Source organism: Stegostoma tigrinum, chromosome 29 (genome assembly GCF_030684315.1).
Source record: "Stegostoma tigrinum isolate sSteTig4 chromosome 29, sSteTig4.hap1, whole genome shotgun sequence".
Lineage (NCBI taxonomy): Eukaryota > Metazoa > Chordata > Chondrichthyes > Orectolobiformes > Stegostomatidae > Stegostoma > Stegostoma tigrinum.
The window spans coordinates 3,726,951-3,744,748 of NC_081382.1; the positions used below are offsets into that span (position 1 = coordinate 3,726,951).

The 17,798-nt window shown below is 42.3% G+C and overlaps 1 protein-coding gene across 9 annotated transcripts in view; it reads right to left on the bottom strand.

Moving 5' to 3' along the window:
• The window catches only part of LOC125465399 (glutamate receptor ionotropic, NMDA 1), a 153,707-nt gene that overhangs the window by 35,009 nt on the left and 100,900 nt on the right, over nucleotides 1-17,798 (bottom strand). For all 9 annotated transcript variants that reach the window (XM_048558844.2, XM_048558846.2, XM_048558840.2 and 6 more), the window contains 8 exons: nucleotides 16,406-16,489; nucleotides 14,328-14,463; nucleotides 11,447-11,580; nucleotides 6,382-6,546; nucleotides 5,224-5,342; nucleotides 3,185-3,297; nucleotides 2,013-2,161; nucleotides 770-927 (listed from right to left, as the gene is read on the bottom strand). In XM_048558844.2, coding sequence (XP_048414801.1) covers nucleotides 770-927; nucleotides 2,013-2,161; nucleotides 3,185-3,297; nucleotides 5,224-5,342; nucleotides 6,382-6,546; nucleotides 11,447-11,580; nucleotides 14,328-14,463; nucleotides 16,406-16,489 — 1,058 coding nt within the window. The remainder of the gene's footprint in view (nucleotides 1-769; nucleotides 928-2,012; nucleotides 2,162-3,184; nucleotides 3,298-5,223; nucleotides 5,343-6,381; nucleotides 6,547-11,446; nucleotides 11,581-14,327; nucleotides 14,464-16,405; nucleotides 16,490-17,798) is intronic.

Below are 17,798 nucleotides of genomic sequence, written 5' to 3' on the forward strand. Positions count from 1 at the left end.
TCACTAGCAGAGAAGTGCTTTGGGTTGTCAAGTTGTGATAGATGTTACAGAAAGTTAACTCTATGTGTACAGAAGGACACCAACTTGAGACTGAGATGCTCATTCTTCCGAATCTCTGTTTAATACAACAGACGTACACACAGAAAAGCCTGTTCAAGTTTCATTCTCATTTCACCCCCAGACTAAGAGCTTTTCAAAGGGTTTGTCTGGATAATGATTAATAGAAACCTTGTCTGGAATCTTTCCCATTCCTGTGTCCAATTGCTAAACAAGCTGTGATCATTAACAGTATCAACTCGAGAAGGAATTTGGAGTTTCCTAGACTATATAGATCAGATCCTAAAGCTGGACTGACATGTCCATTGCATACACCACAGAACTCTCCAATATACACCGTATCACCTACTCAACACCCACCTATCTATCATGGGTACCATAACAGCAGACCTTCAGAATCTTAACCAAATGGTTCCACGTTTCATAGGTGATCTTTAGACACTGAATGCCATCAAGCTGTAGGATTGTGGGCGTCACCACTGCCAATCCTAAGCATATATATGTGTGACTGGACAGCCTGGCTGATATTTACACCATCAGCTCTTACTGTAGCATCCTGAAAACGGTTTTGCTTGATGACTCAGGAATTGAAATTGAGACAATTATTTTGAAAATGCTCAGGTCTACATGTGGAAGAGAGCCATTACTTTGTATCACTAAGAGTGGGATAAGAAGGATTAAACAATGTTTCAAAGGTTGCTGAGTGTATTACCCATCTCGCACAGCCTGGATAGCATCAGCTGCATTCTCATAATTGTGTTTCTCCATGTGCCGGTACATGGTGCTCAGTTCTACCTGCCTACGAAAGTAAATATCCACAGAGCTCTGCTTCACTGTAGCATAGATAAATTTATCGGAAGGATTTCGAAGCTGTGAACAAAACAGAAGGTGGGTTAAAAATGCTTGGACTCTTATTTCATGTTCACAACCTACGAAGATGTAGGATACATTTTCCACTGGCCTCCCAAATACCAGCCAGCAAATTAGAAATTGCACAATTTATATTTTCATCGCAAATCTACTACACAGTGAATTAGGGAGGCAGTTCCAGAGTGAGAAATGCTAAAAGTACTGCTCCAGATCCAAGCAAAATAGAAACTTTAATGGCTAATGTTTAACCTTCCGACAACAATAATATCCAAAATATGTTGCGTGTATAGAATGAGCTGCCAGAGGAAGTGGTGGAGGCTGGTTCAATTACAACATTTAAAAAGCATCTGGATGGGTACATGAGTAAGAAGAGTTTAGAAGGATATGGGCTAAATGCTGGCAAATGGGACTAGAATAATTTAGGATATCTGATCAGCATGGATGAGTTGGATCGAAGGGTTTGTTTCTCTATGACTCTATAACCAGGGAAAATAAACAAAGGAACATTTGTAGGAGCATTCAAGTTAGTTGTTATTCTAGCTAATACTAGGCTGTTTAAAGTATTGTGCTGCAATAAAAAATGTCAGATGTCTAGAAGAGAAAGTGGTGGCTACAGTATGACTTTTCTTCCCCCCCACAGTACAGCCGGTCATGATCCAACTCATTCTAAAAACTGTACGTATTCATCAGAAATATTTACACAAAATCTGCCCCAAGCATTGGAGAATGTTTTAACATTCTCCAAGTAATGATGTGCGAAAAGTGATGATTTTCTGAAGACACATGCCTCAAATAAACTCACTCTCTTTTGAAAGAAGTTCATAAGGGAGGATATGGAGGAACTGTTTGTGATGTAGATTGGATTTCAGCTTTGAGGGTGGCTATATGGAAAATCCTGGCAATGTGATCACTGAGTTAAAGTGGTGAGTGGCATATTTGTGTTAGGAGGTGGTGTGTTGGATAAGTCTCTGCTCAACTGCAGATGCTGCTGCAGTTCCAGGCTGTGATTATTAGGAGAGCTGTAGCTAAAGGATCTGTAATGTACTGTTCGTTGTACAGCTCTTACAGCAATGTGACAGCTTTACCCTGGGATCGTTGATTCCAGTGATCCGCTCCTCGGGTCTGTCCAACACCAGAAAAGCTGCCAGGTTGGCTGTGTATGAAGCAACAATAATCATGGCAAATCCAGCCCAAACCATGCCCAAGATTCGAGCAGAGAAACTCCTTGGAGCACCTGGAAAATGTAGTTTGGAGAGACACCATTTTAGGCAAATTCATTATTTACCATCTCAGAAGTGCTGCACTCTCTCAGTGCTGTTAAGACCCTTGTGTGTGTAGAAGTTTAAGAACAGGCATAAGATTAGATTAGATTCCCTACAGTGTGGAAACAGGCCCTTCGGCCCAACAAGTCCACACCGACCCTTGCAGCATCCCACCCAGACCCATCCCCCTATAACACACACACACCCCTGAACACTATGGGCAATTTAGCATGGCCGATCCACCTAGCCTGCACATCTTTGGACTGTGGGAGGAAACCGGAGCACCTGGAGGAAACCCACACAGACACGGGGAGAATGTGCAAACTCCACACAGACAGTTGTCAGAGGCTGGAATTGAACCTGGGTCCCTGGTGGTGTGAGGCTGCAGTGCTAACCACTGAGCCACCGTGCCGCCCAAGAGGAGGCCGCTCAGCTCTTCAAGTTTGTTCTGACATTCAGTTTAAGTCATGGCTGAACAGTGGTTCAGATTTGCCCACCTTAACTCTATATTCTTTTACATTTTTATGAGTGTTTTAATTGTAAGAGTCTTAGAATTGACCCTGAATAATCTTCTAGATAACTGTTCTTCAAGTGAACTGTGATAATCAAATGAGAATTGAATATAACTCTGAACAATCAGTTTTCTAAAAGTTTTGGTGTGGAGGGAGTCAAGACCAAGAGTAATCTACAAATGAGACAGCGATAAACAGATAGGATAATTGTTTAAAAAGATACACATAAAATCAGTTCCTATCTTAAAACAGACAGTGTGCATACATTTTATATATTATGTATATATTAGTTACACACAGATAGTTAAATATATGTGTAATAGTTATATAAAAGTTGATAGATTCAGAATCAGAAAAGTAGAAATGGTTGGAACATTAAAGAATACAAGCTGAGGAACTTGGAAATGTGCAACAAACCCAGTGGGAGACCATAATGACTTTGAGACTCTTTACACTGCACGGTGCCAGCAATTCCCAGCTCACCTTCTCCAATTCCAGAGTTCAGCAGGACACCCCAGGAGAACCACATGGCTGAGGACAGGGTCAGTGCATCTTCCTCTTCCTCCTCACTGTTCACCTTAAATCGCCCAAACGGACTGAAAAGCAGGAGATACATATGTTACAACTCCACGTTATCATGGGTTGCCAATTTATATTACAATCACAGCTTATCCTTTTACAAGTCTCCCTGTTCGGTTTCAGCTTTATTCAAAGGATGAAATACTGGAAATTTTTGGTTCAAATTCACCATCTACACAAGAGCCACTAATTTTCAGTAAAATACTATTTGGCCAAAATGCTTTTGGGCAACCAATTGATGAACTAACTCTGATCTCAGTTATCTCAGATTTTTGAGCTGTAGGTTAATATCCTGATGTGGTTTCTTTCCAGTGTACCAGGAGGTCATGGAAACAGAGGAGTAGCCAGGTATGTGGGGAGGGGATCATGATTATACAGCAGGAAGATTGTGGGTGGGAAGGAATGGTTGAAGGGGGTCAACAATATAAAACACAAAACCACAATAATCTTAAAGCTGGAAGATATTTCTTTTTAACAGTCAGTGTGAACCCAACGTCTGGATTCACAGTTAAACCACAAAAGATAACTGGATGCATTTCAGACAGTGAAGCTCATTCAAAACACAGGAAGTGGTTAGAGGTTGCTCATAATAACTCTCCTAGAACTTCTGTGATTGCTTTTGAAGATCAGAGAGGAATTTTCCGGAGATTTTCTTAAAATGAGACAGGTCCTGATTACACCTCATCGCTCTCAACTTTTGCTTCCTTATTTGTCCCATATACCGTCTCTTTTTGCCTTGTACCAACATGCCGTTTTTTGTTGTTTAACCTGTCCACATTCTATTATACACATCTCACTTTGCTCCTTCTCCCCTCTAATTTTGTAAAACGTCTCACAACTCTAACTTTTTAAGGTTGAGAGGATGGATCATTGTCCTGAAACACTGTCTGCAATTTAATGTAAAATGAACTCAATGTGGCAGCAGTTGTCTTTAAAGATGACCAAACCCCTGTCCTCACCAGTGTGAAAATCTACTGGATCAAACACCAATTATACACGTGAAGCGGTGAGTGGCAGATTTCCTAGCCTGTCAGGTGGCCTCAACAGTGAAATCCCACATAGCCTGAAATTTCTGGCCAACCAGAAGCCAGAATTTCTTTGGGAGGTAGTGGGGTGGGGGCTAAGAGGGGAAAGGGTTTTGGGGTGTTGGAGGTAAGACCAGCTTGTTGGCTTTCCCCCAAATCCCTGGCTGTGCCCTGAACTGTTCATAGTTTGGTGAAAATTGATCCTTCTCCCAACTAAACTGCTCAGGCAGATCACCCTGCTAGAAAGCAGCAACTCTTCTCTGCAGACAGGCAGCAGGTGACCAACAGGTCACCACTTCAGGGCCTTAAGTGGCAACAGTCAGAAAGTCAATGATGCGTCTTCCTATCGAGCATCCGATTGCTGATGTGGTGGGAAAGAGAAAGTTTTCTTTGGTGCCAGCCCACCCAATATTTGCCTTTCCTGCCACCTACCCCACCACTGCTCGAGAGGCAAAACTTAACTCTGCTCTTGCATATCTTCTCAAACTTGGTGAGTATTTTTAGCATTTTCTGCTTTTGTTTCTAAATGTCCCTTGGAAGTCCCATCAGGATCTAGACTTTTATATATCATGAGCCTACTTTTCATAATTAGCAATTTTTAAAAATTGTTTCTACTTAATTAATTTACTTGCCTCACCTTATCTCACAGTTTCTTTGTAGCACTGATACTTTGTGCTCTTCCTAAACTGTCAACACTTATTAAATATTATTCTAATAAGCTCACCACTTCCTATTGTCAGTTATGGACAAGATACTTAGTGGAGTAAAGGTAAATATTTTCACATATAATGATCCTGCGACAATTACAACCCCTACTCTCACGTGTACAAACCAGATTAACCACAGAAATTCACAAATCTAATCCTATCAGCTAAAAGAATGAAAAGCAGAAGTGAATTTGATTAATACACCACAAACCTGAATCTATCCAGGAGATAAAGCATCACAGCTACCACATGAACAGACAGACCCACCAGCAACCATAGTGTACTCTGAAATGGCTGCATGAATGAATCCAGGGTACTGCGAGGTATTTCCTATGTCACAGAAGCAGAAGCACTGCAGTTAGAGCATGGAAGTTTGGCCTCACTTTTCCAGTAGTAGGTGCAATGAAGTGGAATGAGAAACATTCTGGGTACAATGTACGTACACATTGTCTCTGTCACTGTCATCTCCCCCTTCCCACAGACTTCAATATACTTTGTCTCTCTGGACCTGGCCCTATTGCCTAACGAGAAAGATAACAATTGTCAGAGTCATTCATGACCAGTTTTCAGAAAGGGAGCAGCTGCTGGCATTGCTACAGAGCATCTGAGGGTTTGAGAGCTACATAGATAGCACACTTATTGATGTGGTCACCCCAAAGCTTAAGAACATGCAGGAAGACAGGGAAATGAGTGACCACTACAATAACACAGGGAGTCACTGAGTGCAACCCCTGACCAACCAGTACAATGTTCCCAATCCGGAGGACAGTGGGATAGTTCATCTGGGGAGTGCAGTCAGAGCTGAATCCATGGCAGCACTCAGCCATACAGGGAGGCCACAAGGTAGGCAGGAAGAACAATAATGAGAGAATTTGATAGTTTGAGGAATATATAGGTGTTTTGAATGGGAAAGGTTTAGAGGAATAGGCCAAAAATAGGCAAATGGGACTAGCTCAATTGGAAAAACTGGTTGGCATTGACGAGTAGGACCTAAGGGGTTCCACATTTTATGACTCTATGACTCTATAACTAACTTGACGGTTCTCACTGTTGTAACTCAATCTCTTCTGTAGAGAAAGGAAGCTAACCATGTTTCCTTATGGTATTATTGGACTCCCTACAACACATGAACTGCAGCGGCTCACCACTGCCTTCTCTAGGGAAACTAGGGCATGGGCAACAATGCTAATCCAGCCAGTGATACCCACATCCCATGAAAGAATGTAAAAAAAAAAGCAACCTCACGTGCTTGTTGTTCACAGAGTGAAGCACTTTGACGACTGTGTGGCAAGATGACTAGCATGGAAACATGGCTCAGTGGGTAGATGGCTCAATGAGTAGCTGGGAGATAAAATCTCTACGCCAATACCTTCTTCACTAGAATGGTGAGTCCTTGGTATTTGTAGGGTTTGGAGAATTCAATATACTGGGCACGTTCATTATTTATGGTGAGAGGGGCAACGATCATATCACCAAGCCCACTCAACAGTTCGCCCATCATCCCATTCCATTCCTTCTTATTGCTGTTATTCACCTGGAACAGATTAAAGCATGCAATCAGCATTTGGAAACAGTAGCGGCACAGATATGCAATTGCTTCGCCACTTGCGAAGATCTTTGCATCCTCGCTCTCCACTGGAGTCGTACCTGAGGACTGGAGAGAGGCAAATGTAATTCCTCTCTTCAAGAAAGGAAATAGGGAAATCCCAGGCAATTATAGACCAGTAAGTCTCACGTCTGTCGTCTGCAAGGTGTTAGAAAGGATTCTGAGGGATAAGATTTATGACCATCTGGAAGAGCATGGCTTGATCAAATACAGTCAACACGGCTTTGTGAGGGGTAGGTCATGCCTGACAAACCTTATCGAGTTTTTTGAGGATGTGACTAGAAAAGTTGATGAGGGTCGAGCTGTGGATGTGGTGTATATGGACTTCAGTAAGGCATTTGATAAGGTTCCCCATGGTAGGCTCATTCAGAAGGTCAGGAGGAATGGGATACAGGGGAATTTAGCTGCTTGGATACAGAATTGGCTGGCCAACAGAAGACAGCGAGTGGTAGTAGAAGGAAAATATTCTGCCTGGAAGTCAGTGGTGAGTGGAGTTCCACAGGGCTCTGTCCTTGGGTCTCTACTGTTTGTAATTTTTATTAATGACTTGGACGAGGGAATTGAAGGATGGGTCAGCAAGTTTGCAGACGACACAAAGGTCGGAGGTGTCGTTGACAGTGTAGAGGGCTGTTGTAGGCTGCAGCGGGACATTGACAGGATGCAGAGATGGGCTGAGAGGTGGCAGATGGAGTTCAACCTGGATAAATGCGAGGTGATGCATTTTGGAAGGTCGAATTTGAAAGCTGAGTACAGGATTAAGGATAGGATTCTTGGCAGCGTGGAGGAACAGAGGGATCTTGGTGTGCAGATACATAGATCCCTTAAAATGGCCACCCAAGTGGACAGGGTTGTTAAGAAAGCATATGGTGTTTTGGCTTTCATTAACAGGGGGATTGAGTTTAAGAGTCGTGAGATCTTGTTGCAGCTCTATAAAACTTTGGTTAGACCGCACTTGGAATACTGCGTCCAGTTCTGGGCGCCCTATTATAGGAAAGATGTGGATGCTTTGGAGAGGGTTCAGAGGAGGTTTACCAGGATGCTGCCTGGACTGGAGGGCTTATCTTATGAAGAGAGGTTGACTGATCTCGGTCTCTTTTCATTGGAGAAAAGGAGGAGGAGAGGGGACCTAATTGAGGTATACAAGATAATGAGAGGCATAGATAGAGTTGATAGCCAGAGACTATTTCCCAGGGCAGAAATGGCTAGCACGAGGGGTCATAGTTTTAAGCTGGTTGGTGGAAAGTATAGAGGGGATGTCAGAGGCAGGTTCTTTACGCAGAGAGTTGTGAGAGCATGGAATGCGTTGCCAGCAGCAGTTGTGGAAGCAAGGTCATTGGGGTCATTTAAGAGACTGCTGGACATGTATATGGTCACAGAAATTTGAGGGTGCATACATGAGGATCAATGGTCGGCACAACATTGTGGACTGAAGGGCCTGTTCTGTGCTGTACTGTTCTATGTTCTATGTTCTATGTTCTATATGGAGAGAGAGAGAAAGGCAGAGTGTGCGTGCTGGAAGTTGGTTCTCAGCAATAATGGTTCAACACAACTCAACTCTGCAAATTACCAAACTGTCCTCAGTTACTTCCACTCAACTTTTCATTTCAATCTTAAAAAGGATTGCTTGAAATATAGAAACTGTTTCTTTGTCAGGTGCATGTTTTGGAGGAATGCAGCGTTGAGCTTCTTTATTTCCTGCTCCAAATAATGGCACACTGCTGCCCTCTATCAATGGTACCCTGAATTACAACTTAGAGTCATTACTGACCAGACCTCCAAAATGACTGCGGTGCGATGGGTCTGAAACTGCTGTGCCACTAGTTCTCATTTGTCCCTCGTTATTGCACTTTTTAAGCTGCCACAATCCCTTCTGCATCTACCCTGCAGCAAGTCTGGCCTATGCTTAAAACTAAAAATGCTTTTATCAACACAAACTGCCCCTTATGTGGTCCCTTACCGTCAAATGTGCATTTCCCTTTGGGAGGACCTGGTCAGTAATTGGGACTCTATCAGCTGGATAGACCAGATTTGGACAGTCAGACAGTTCACTATGCTGCTTGCTGACTTTACCAGGGTGGCATATTGCTGTGTGGTATCGGCTTAGTAGGTCAGAGATCAAACTAACCCCTCGCCCACAGAGCAGATTTATGCAGGCCAGTGGATTTGCTCACCCCGGCATCCTGGAATCTCACAGAAATATAACCATATTTTTAACTCTCTTAAAGATTTCTAAGGCTTCTGTAGGCTTTCTAATAATTTGTGCAGAATACTTGAAGTGCTGTGGCATGGGGGGGGGGGGGGCGAAAAACTCTTCATTGGCATGTTAAAATTCTGCCTTATGCAGGAATAGAAACACTCTCCCACACACTGCTGTGGCCTGAAATACTTCTCCTGGATTCAAAGAGAGAACTGTTGGCTTAGATCACTAGTGTTGCATTACCTCTGTGAGTAGGAGGTGTGTAGGCCTGGGTCCCACATTGGGACTTGATTATGTTAACCAGGTTGGTAATCCATTAGGTCTTTAAGGCAAAGCCTGTACAGGATGGGCTGAAGGGCTAAACTTGACATTCGACAGCTGCATGACTTTCAATGAGCCCTGTGAACATTTCTGTCCATGAAAGACCTGGCACAATCAATGTGTTTTTCGTAATTGTTTTTCTGAGCCTTGCTGTTTGTTACACTGTGTAAGAGATAGAGTTTCCTTCCAACTTGCTGGACTTCACCTTAGGCGGAGATCGCAAACAGTGCCAGAAACGACCTCAGCCTCCAAACCTGCCATCAGTCGAGGGGTCCCCGACGGGCAGAAGGGCGTGAGGCTTATTGTTTATTTCCTTCCTTTTTCTTTCTTTTTGTTTACTCAATAAATGTTCATATTTAAGCAAACTGTTGTTGTTGAGCCTTCTCTTAGCTACATTTAGCCAAATCTAAAAAGAACCACTTGGATTCACTCTGTGATCCAAGACCAAGCCGCTCTGTTGGAGGACTATTTGCTTGTTCTGTTCATTTAATGTCACCAAACTCAAGCCACTGAAAGGAAGAACAGTGCATCCCTGTGGTACCTAACTGCCAAATAACACGTGCAAAAAGAAATAAATCAGTCCATTGCTGTTTGTGGAATACTGCTGCCTGTAAGCAAACTATCCCCTGCAGTCATTTGATGGATGCATGGTGTTTCTGAGATGTTATATGAAAAGCTGCCAATTCAATTCATGAAAGTGGTTGGGAATTTTCAAAGATACAACCAGATTTTGAAATCTCAGATACCAAAATAAAAGTGGTTTCACATCACTACTATGGGGATGAAGAATTAGAATTTGTTTTTGAAACAATTGAACTTTTGCAAAATAACTACAAATCTGCAAAGAATGCACTTACAAGCTCTTTCACTCAGAAGTACAATTTACAAATCCATTATCTTTTGGTGCACTAAACAAGGCAATTGGCTAATATTGAAAATGATTGAAGCAACTAACAATCAGATGTGACTTCAGTGATGTTGAACCTGTTAAATGGGAAATTGAAACACAAATGAATAAAGCTTTTCTCTCTGGTCAATTACACTGAAAAGTACTTGAGAAAGCTTCAGAGCAGTTAGCTGAAAGGGGTTACATGCACGTTGCAGGGAGACACTAATGTACCCCTGTTATACATCAACCATGACAAATATTATTTTATGTCAGAAAACAGAGAGAGAAAAAATACTTGAGAACAAAATGAACACTGATATAATTGAAAAAGTTGGGAATTAGACAACTATTTGGATCTCACAATATAATTAACAATGAACCCAAAAGCGAGAACTTCATTTGGGTCCATGTTGACATGCAGCCACCAAAACAAATAATGCAACAAGAAAGACACTTGATACCAATGATCAATGGCATCAGACAGAAAGTGAATGGTGTGAAAGACTCTAAGCATAACCTCAAAGCAGGCTTGAGTTGGGTTTCAAGAATAATTGAGGACTCTTACAGTAGTCTCCATTCACATTGGACTCTTTCAATACAAGAAGCCGTAACCACAGGAAGGTGGGTCTGCGTGGGATGCTCTTATAGGGTTGATGTGGACTCAATGGGCCAAATGGCCTGTTTCCACACTGTAGGGATTCTATGAATGTGTTTGGATAATATGGCTGCCATGGTGGAATAGCTGCCAGAGTGAGCAAGATGCAATTACAAGTGCCAAGTGTGTAAGGGTGAGATAGGCTGAGTCCTGTTTAATAGAGATTGTTAGTGACTGAGTGAAGGGGTATTATGAATAATGCCCAGGGTGCAGTTGATGGGAGATTTGAAGGTGAACTCACTGACTTTGACAACTTAAGTGCAATTATTAAACTTCCTTCCATATTGCATCTAGATTGGCAAAAGCCTTCTGGCATTGACATTCATCTGCTATTTTTCCCCTTTCTCCTGAGCATGCACCTCCTTGCCCTGCTGATACTGGGTATCTCTCCTCCATTCCTCCACTTTCAAGACCTCTGATGCACTCTCAGAAAACCTTGGTGCATGACTTTGACAGTATTCAACCATTCTTCAACCCTTGAGAGCACACATTCTATAAGTACATGAAGGACTGTTTTCCTGCAGCCACAATAAACCTCCCCTCTACACAGCACTGGCTGCCTCTGTTATCAGACTCCCTGCTGATGTGTGCAGCTAATGAACAACAGCGGCAATGCATGTAGCAATCTAGTAATAGGCAGCATAAATTTAACATACTGCCTGAGTCACCAGGAATGATTGTGGGTTCATGATATACAGCAATCCTTGTGCATGTTTTCCAATCTTATTCAAGTTCTCCCTCATTGAATAAAAGAAGGAATACCTACTCTTTCTTGTGTCCCAAATTTCCCATCGTGGACCAGGTGAACCTCATAGGTAAAGTTCAGTGTCGGGGTGCTTGCAAGCTTGATCAGCAAATCAATACAGAATCCATAGCAGCACTGAGGGACAATGGGACGGCCTGTGAAATATAACACAGCGTAGTTAGCAAAGACTTAAATCACAATGTGCTGCTCCCACATTTCAAATACATTATAGTATAGACTTTTAAATAATATTTGAAATGTGAATGACTATCAAAAACTGTAAACTTATAAACAGACGGCAGAATTTCCCCTTTCCAGAAGGTGAAAAGAAAGGTGCTGAGCAGAGAAAGTAATGGGGTGAGTTGGCTCTGGAGATATACTTGCCACCGCGTTAAGCATTAGGCAAGAAGTTCCACTGAGGGTTTTTTGACTCACCAGCAATTAAAGCCCTTAAGTGGTCAATAAATGGTCAGTTGAGAGTCTGTATTTGCCCCCTCCCCTATTATCTGCATTTGCAGCAGGTGAGAAGGTAGCTGACTGCCTGACTGCGTAACTATGGCGACCTGTCTATCAGGTTGGAAGGGGACTTGGAACCATCCCAATGTAGGGGCATTGGAGAAATGGAAAGGTAGCAAGGTGTGGCTTCTCAAAGCCAATTCCCTCCACTGCTTTCAACCCACATGAACTCCTCTCCCCTTGACTCCCACTCATTGATTAAAAAAAACTCATCTTCTCACTGTTGGATTTGTTGAAGTGTAGGGCCCAACTGGTAGACCTGAAGATCCTGAAGCTGCCAGCCTCAAACTGGCCAACATCATCTGGCAAGCGAGCAATGAAACCACTATCGAGTCTTGTGATAGGTCAAGAAATTTGCTGATCAGCTCCTAACAAGCCGATTGGCTCGTGATCCTGTCAGCTTTCTTGGCGGTATGACACCTAACATGCTCACCCTTGCATGGATGTCCCCGGAGAATGCCTCCGCCAAGGCAACAATGCTGGAATTTGGTGGGAATCACAGTTCCAGCCCCTGAATCGAAACTCACTGGGGCAGATTGTGGGTAGCCCATGGCTCATGGACATATGGCTCCCAAAGGCAACTGACCACTGAAACAAGCAGTCGGCTGGCTCCTTGCTGCCTGCTGTGAAACAGAAGTTTGGAGTCCCATAAGTGTGGAACCCAGAATGTGGGGATTAGACCAGTTAAAGATGTGCCTTTGGTGAGCTGACTTACCCCTGCGTGTATATGGTTCAAGGAAACATGGGAAAGGGTGGGCTGGAATCCCTGGGGCATTCTTTTGTTTGCTGTTCTTTTGTGTTGCAGGTCATGGATCCATTTAGTGTGGAGGTGTGCAGGTGCTATTTTGAACAGAAAACTGTGGAGAAAATTGTCCATAAACAATGTATAAATCCCTTGGAAATGTGGAACTTGTGAATATCTGTCCAAAAGTGCTAACAAGTATCTAGAAATCTCAAAATATTTGGGTTAGCTTTCACCAGAAATGAACCAGGACTAGCTGTATAAATACAATGGCAACAAGAATACAGCTCCTGACTGTCTAAAGTCTGTCCACCACCTATACAAGGCACAAGTCAGGAGTGTGATGGAAAGCTTCCCACTTCCTCAGCTGGGTGTAGCTCCGACAACACTCAACAGACTTGAAACCATTCAGAACAAAGTAGCAGTCTCGATTGGAACCCATCTTCTTCAACATTCACCCCTGCACCACCAAAGCACTGCAGCAGCAGTGTGCATAATCCACCTGTTGCTCTGCAATACTCACTGAGCAGCAACATCCAAACTTGGGACATCTGCCACCTAGAAGGTCAAAAGCAGCAGATACATGGGAACACCATCGCCTAAGCAACACTCGATCGTGACTTGAAACCACTTCACCATTTCTTCAGGGTTGTTTGGTCAAAATCCTGGAACTCCCTCCCTAACAGCATGTGGGTCTACCTGCACATGGACTGCAGTGGTTCAAAAAGGCAACTCACCACCATCTTCTCGAGAGGAACCAGGAATCAACAGCAATAAATTATGAATGATAAATTACACTTTTCTCAAAAGAGCGCAGTGTGTAATATAGAAATTTAAGAAGCACACCTTTATTTTTCTCCTGTGTGTTGAGTACTGTTGTTTCTTTTTGTTCATTCTAATTTGGGAACGCCACCACCTGCATGTTCCCCTCCATTTTCAACATTAGATTCCCAAGACAATATCTCTACCCTGAGCTTTGTTACAACCAGCAGTTATCAGGAGTTAGAGGAACCGCTTCAAGGACATCCTCAAAGCCTCCCTGAAAAAATGCAGTACCCCATTGACTCATGGGAATCTCTTGCCCAAGATTGTCCAAATGTGAGAAGAATTATTACAAAGATGCTGCCCATCTCGAGTACCTTATTCCAGCTCCAATGGCAGCCGAATGTCAACAACTGAAGGAGCGATGAAAACGTGAACATTCACCACCGGCACTCCTATAGCAGGGTGGTGGGGGTGGGGGAGGAGGGTTGGGTGTTAGATTCAGTATCAGACTTATCAGTCACCTCGGGATCCAGCTCAATGAGTGGAAGAAAGTAGTCCTCATCTCCTTGTCTCAAGGGGCTGCTGAAGAGAAGAGGACGGGTTATATTTGGGGAGGGTAAGGTCTTGGAGGAAGCAATGGATTGATTTGTAGTGGGTAATGGATTAATTTAGTGTGGATGATATCTTCTATTTGTGGGAGGTGGTTCGTTTTGGGCATTGTTAATAATTTGGCAGATATGATGGGATTGTATTTGGGGCAATGGTGGTTATCCTGGAGGGTGATCAGTTATGTTGGGGTGCTGTGAATATATAATAATGGGTGCCATGGATGTGAGTTTGTGTTTCTTGTGAACAGCAGAGAGGCACTGTGCTGCTTACCTGGCACAGTTGCATTTGGTCCTGTGCAGATCACTTTTTTAATGGGGTCCCCGCTAATTGTATACTCTTCCTCACATGTTCCATCTGGTAGTGTTGGCTTCACATATACAAAAGGCTCCTGGTAAATACTGACAATCTTTGGGTAAAACAGAAGGAGTGAGTCATGTTTCTGAATAAACTGCAGGAATAAATCGTTTGAAACTGTATCTGCTTTGTGAACAGTTCATAAGAAGTTTACAAAGAAAACAGGCATACTTTTCCCAATTATAGTGGAAGCATTATGTTTGAGACATAATTCAGACTTTGTTCAGTCAAAGTGGATCTTAATATTGAGGCAATTAGACTGTATGCATCGAAGATCAGGTTCTGAATTTAAAAACCCAGCATTTTACAATGAAGTTTTAAACTTCAGGTTTTTATTGCAAGTCTCAATACTACAAACGGATCTCCGACAGATCTGGGGCTTTCAAATAAAACATAAAGCAGTTATGCAAATCCATGGGATGCACTCTCCGAGTTTATTCCCAGGGTCTGGCATTACACAACATAAACCTGCACATGTTGATAGTTACTGGTAAGTTACATGTGAGATTGTGTTCAGCCTCAATGACCACTCCTGTAAGAGACAGAGTCAGAACAAAGCAAAGGATGCATGGCTAGGTAAGCATTATGCTCAGCCTTACTTTTTTACGCTATGTGCTTGCCAAAGATAAATATACTTGCGAGCAGCTTGCTGCTTAGGTTATAAACCAGTAAACTGATACATGGTACGTTAAATAGATTACCAATCTGTTTTCAGTGCAAACACCACATTGCCGTTTTTACAACCTTTCATTAACACAACAATTTGAAAATGAACAGAGCTGCTTTTTCTGCACAATCCATTACTATTAAACTGGATATTTCATTCCTTTAATCCATCTGTGGTTAATTGACAATGGCAGAAGTACTGACCCTTTCTTTATCGACATGCCTGAAGCCTGGTCGTTTATCTCTTTCCTCCTCCATCATCACTAAACAACGTGTTTCTCTGGTCGATGCAGGAGATAAGCAGCTCACAGGGTACTGAACCTTCGTGACTTGTGAAACTGACCATTCACTGTTGGTCTATTTTAGACATCAGTTGTAGTTGGCTTTGACTCAGAGCAACATTGGAACAGGTAGAGGCCATTCAGCCCCTTGAGCCTGTTCTACCATTCAATGACTTCATGGCTGATCTGTGCCCTAATTCCACATACTTGCTTTTGATCCATATACCTCAATATCTTTGCTTAACAAATATTTATCTATCTCAGATTTAAAGTTAACAACAGATCTAGCATCCCACTGCTATTTGTGGGAGAGTTCCAAACATCTACCATCCTTTGTAGAAATGTTTCCTAACATCTCTCCTGTCTGGCCCTAATTCTCAGATTATTTCCCCTAGTTCTAGAATCCCCAACCAGTACAAGTAGTTTATCTTTATCTATCCTGACTTTTCCTGTTAATATCTTAACTTTATAAAATTCTTGAGAAAACAGGGCTTATTTGTATCATCTTTCCTCATAACTAACCCCTGACATCCGGGTATCTTGAAAACCTCTACACTGTACTCCCCCCAAGGCCAATATATCCTTCCTAAGGTATAATGCCGAGATCTGTTCGCAGGCCTCCAAATGAAGTCCAACAAGGGTTTTGCATAACTGCAGCATAACTTCTACATCCTTGTACTCCAGTCCTCTCAATTTAAAGGCCAGCATTCTATTGGGTTTCTTGATTATTTTCTGCCCTGTTTGTGACATTTTAAAGATCTATGCACCTGCATCCCCAAATTTCTTTCGACTTTATTTAACTTCACACCATCTAAAAAGTACTTAAATTTGTTGTTTTTCAGTCCAAAATGGATAATCTCACACTTACATTGAACACCATCTGCCACAGTTTTGCCCATCCACTTAGCCTATCAATATCCCTTTGTAATTTGGTGCTATCCTTACATTATGCTAACCAACTTCTTCTCACGCAGAGAATCCAGTGTTTTAGCTTCATACCTGCTAGACTTTGTTCTGCTATGAGAATAATTTTGCCCAGGTTTATACCTTCAGTTTAGTTGACATCTGAAAGCCTTTAGGTGTATTTAGTTCGCCACCTGGCCAGATGATTTTCTTATCATTCAGCAGAACCTGTGGAATTGGTTAAACACAGCACAGAAAAGAATTATTGATGTAAAAGATGTAAAACGCAGAGCTAGGGAGAGCAATCAAACAAAAATCTTCCATAAACAATACCAGCTGCTTTGTAATGAGCTTAAAGCATTGACAAGGAATGAATAAGCAACTAGGAAATCTCAGGAGTGGATTATAACCTGGGACTTCACTCTAAATTGTATCAGAGATAATAGGAACTGCAGATGCTGGAGAGTCCGAGATAACGAAGTGTGGAGCTGGATGAACACAGCAGGCCCAGCAGCATCTTAGGAGCAGGAAAGCTGACGTTTCAGGCCTAGACCCTTCATCAGAAAATGATGAAGGGTCTAGGCCCGAAACGTCAGCTTTCCTGCTCCTGAGATGCTGATCGGCCTGCTGTGTTCATCCAGCTCTACACTTTGTTATCTCTTCACTCTAAACCACAGCTTAGATTGCTGAAAACAGTCAGTTAATGTCTGAAGGTGCTTCCATAGTTTTAATAGTGACACTGGCCCAACTATTAATACCCAATGTGTCCTATTAACATTCAGTCTTTTCCGAACTGAATATTTAGGTCGCTCTTTCACAAAAGGAATTGATCAACATGGCATCAATTGCTTTGAGGCTGGAGTATATTCCACAGATCTACAGCCCTGGTTTCTAATTTGTGTCCTATCAGTTCAGGACTTAGCATAAGCACAACACATGCCTCACGGTCCCTCCCATTCTCCATAATATCCATTACAGGTTTTATTCAATTGAAATGTCACAGAGAGGTGGAGAAACATTCATTTTATCATCTGAACTGCCAAGACTGCCCATTTACTTATACACGTTGAAGGAAATAAACCGTGCCAACAGCTCTCACTTAATGATCTGAAAATCAACTGTCCGATGTGTTTATGCACTTATTTCTGTATAGTATACAACAATCAGATGTGAAAAACAATTGATACTGAATGTGCTCTATTTAAACACTCTATAATTTGACATATACCAAATTGTATCATTTTGTTTGTTAAGATAATGGAATATCCCTTGTTACGAGAGAATAAATACCTTGTAATCACACACGAAACTCCATGTTACAGAGACACAGAAAATAGGTCCCATCACTCTGGTTCAATTAGACTCTTTTGTAAACTAGTGAACTTAAAAGGACTGAACTTTTCTAGATCATAAGACCAGAATGTGTAGAATCACAGAATTATACAGAAGGAGGCCATTTGATCCATTATATCTGTGCTAGCTCCTCAAAGAGCTACCCAGATGGTCTCATTCTCCAGCCGCATCTCCATAGCCCACT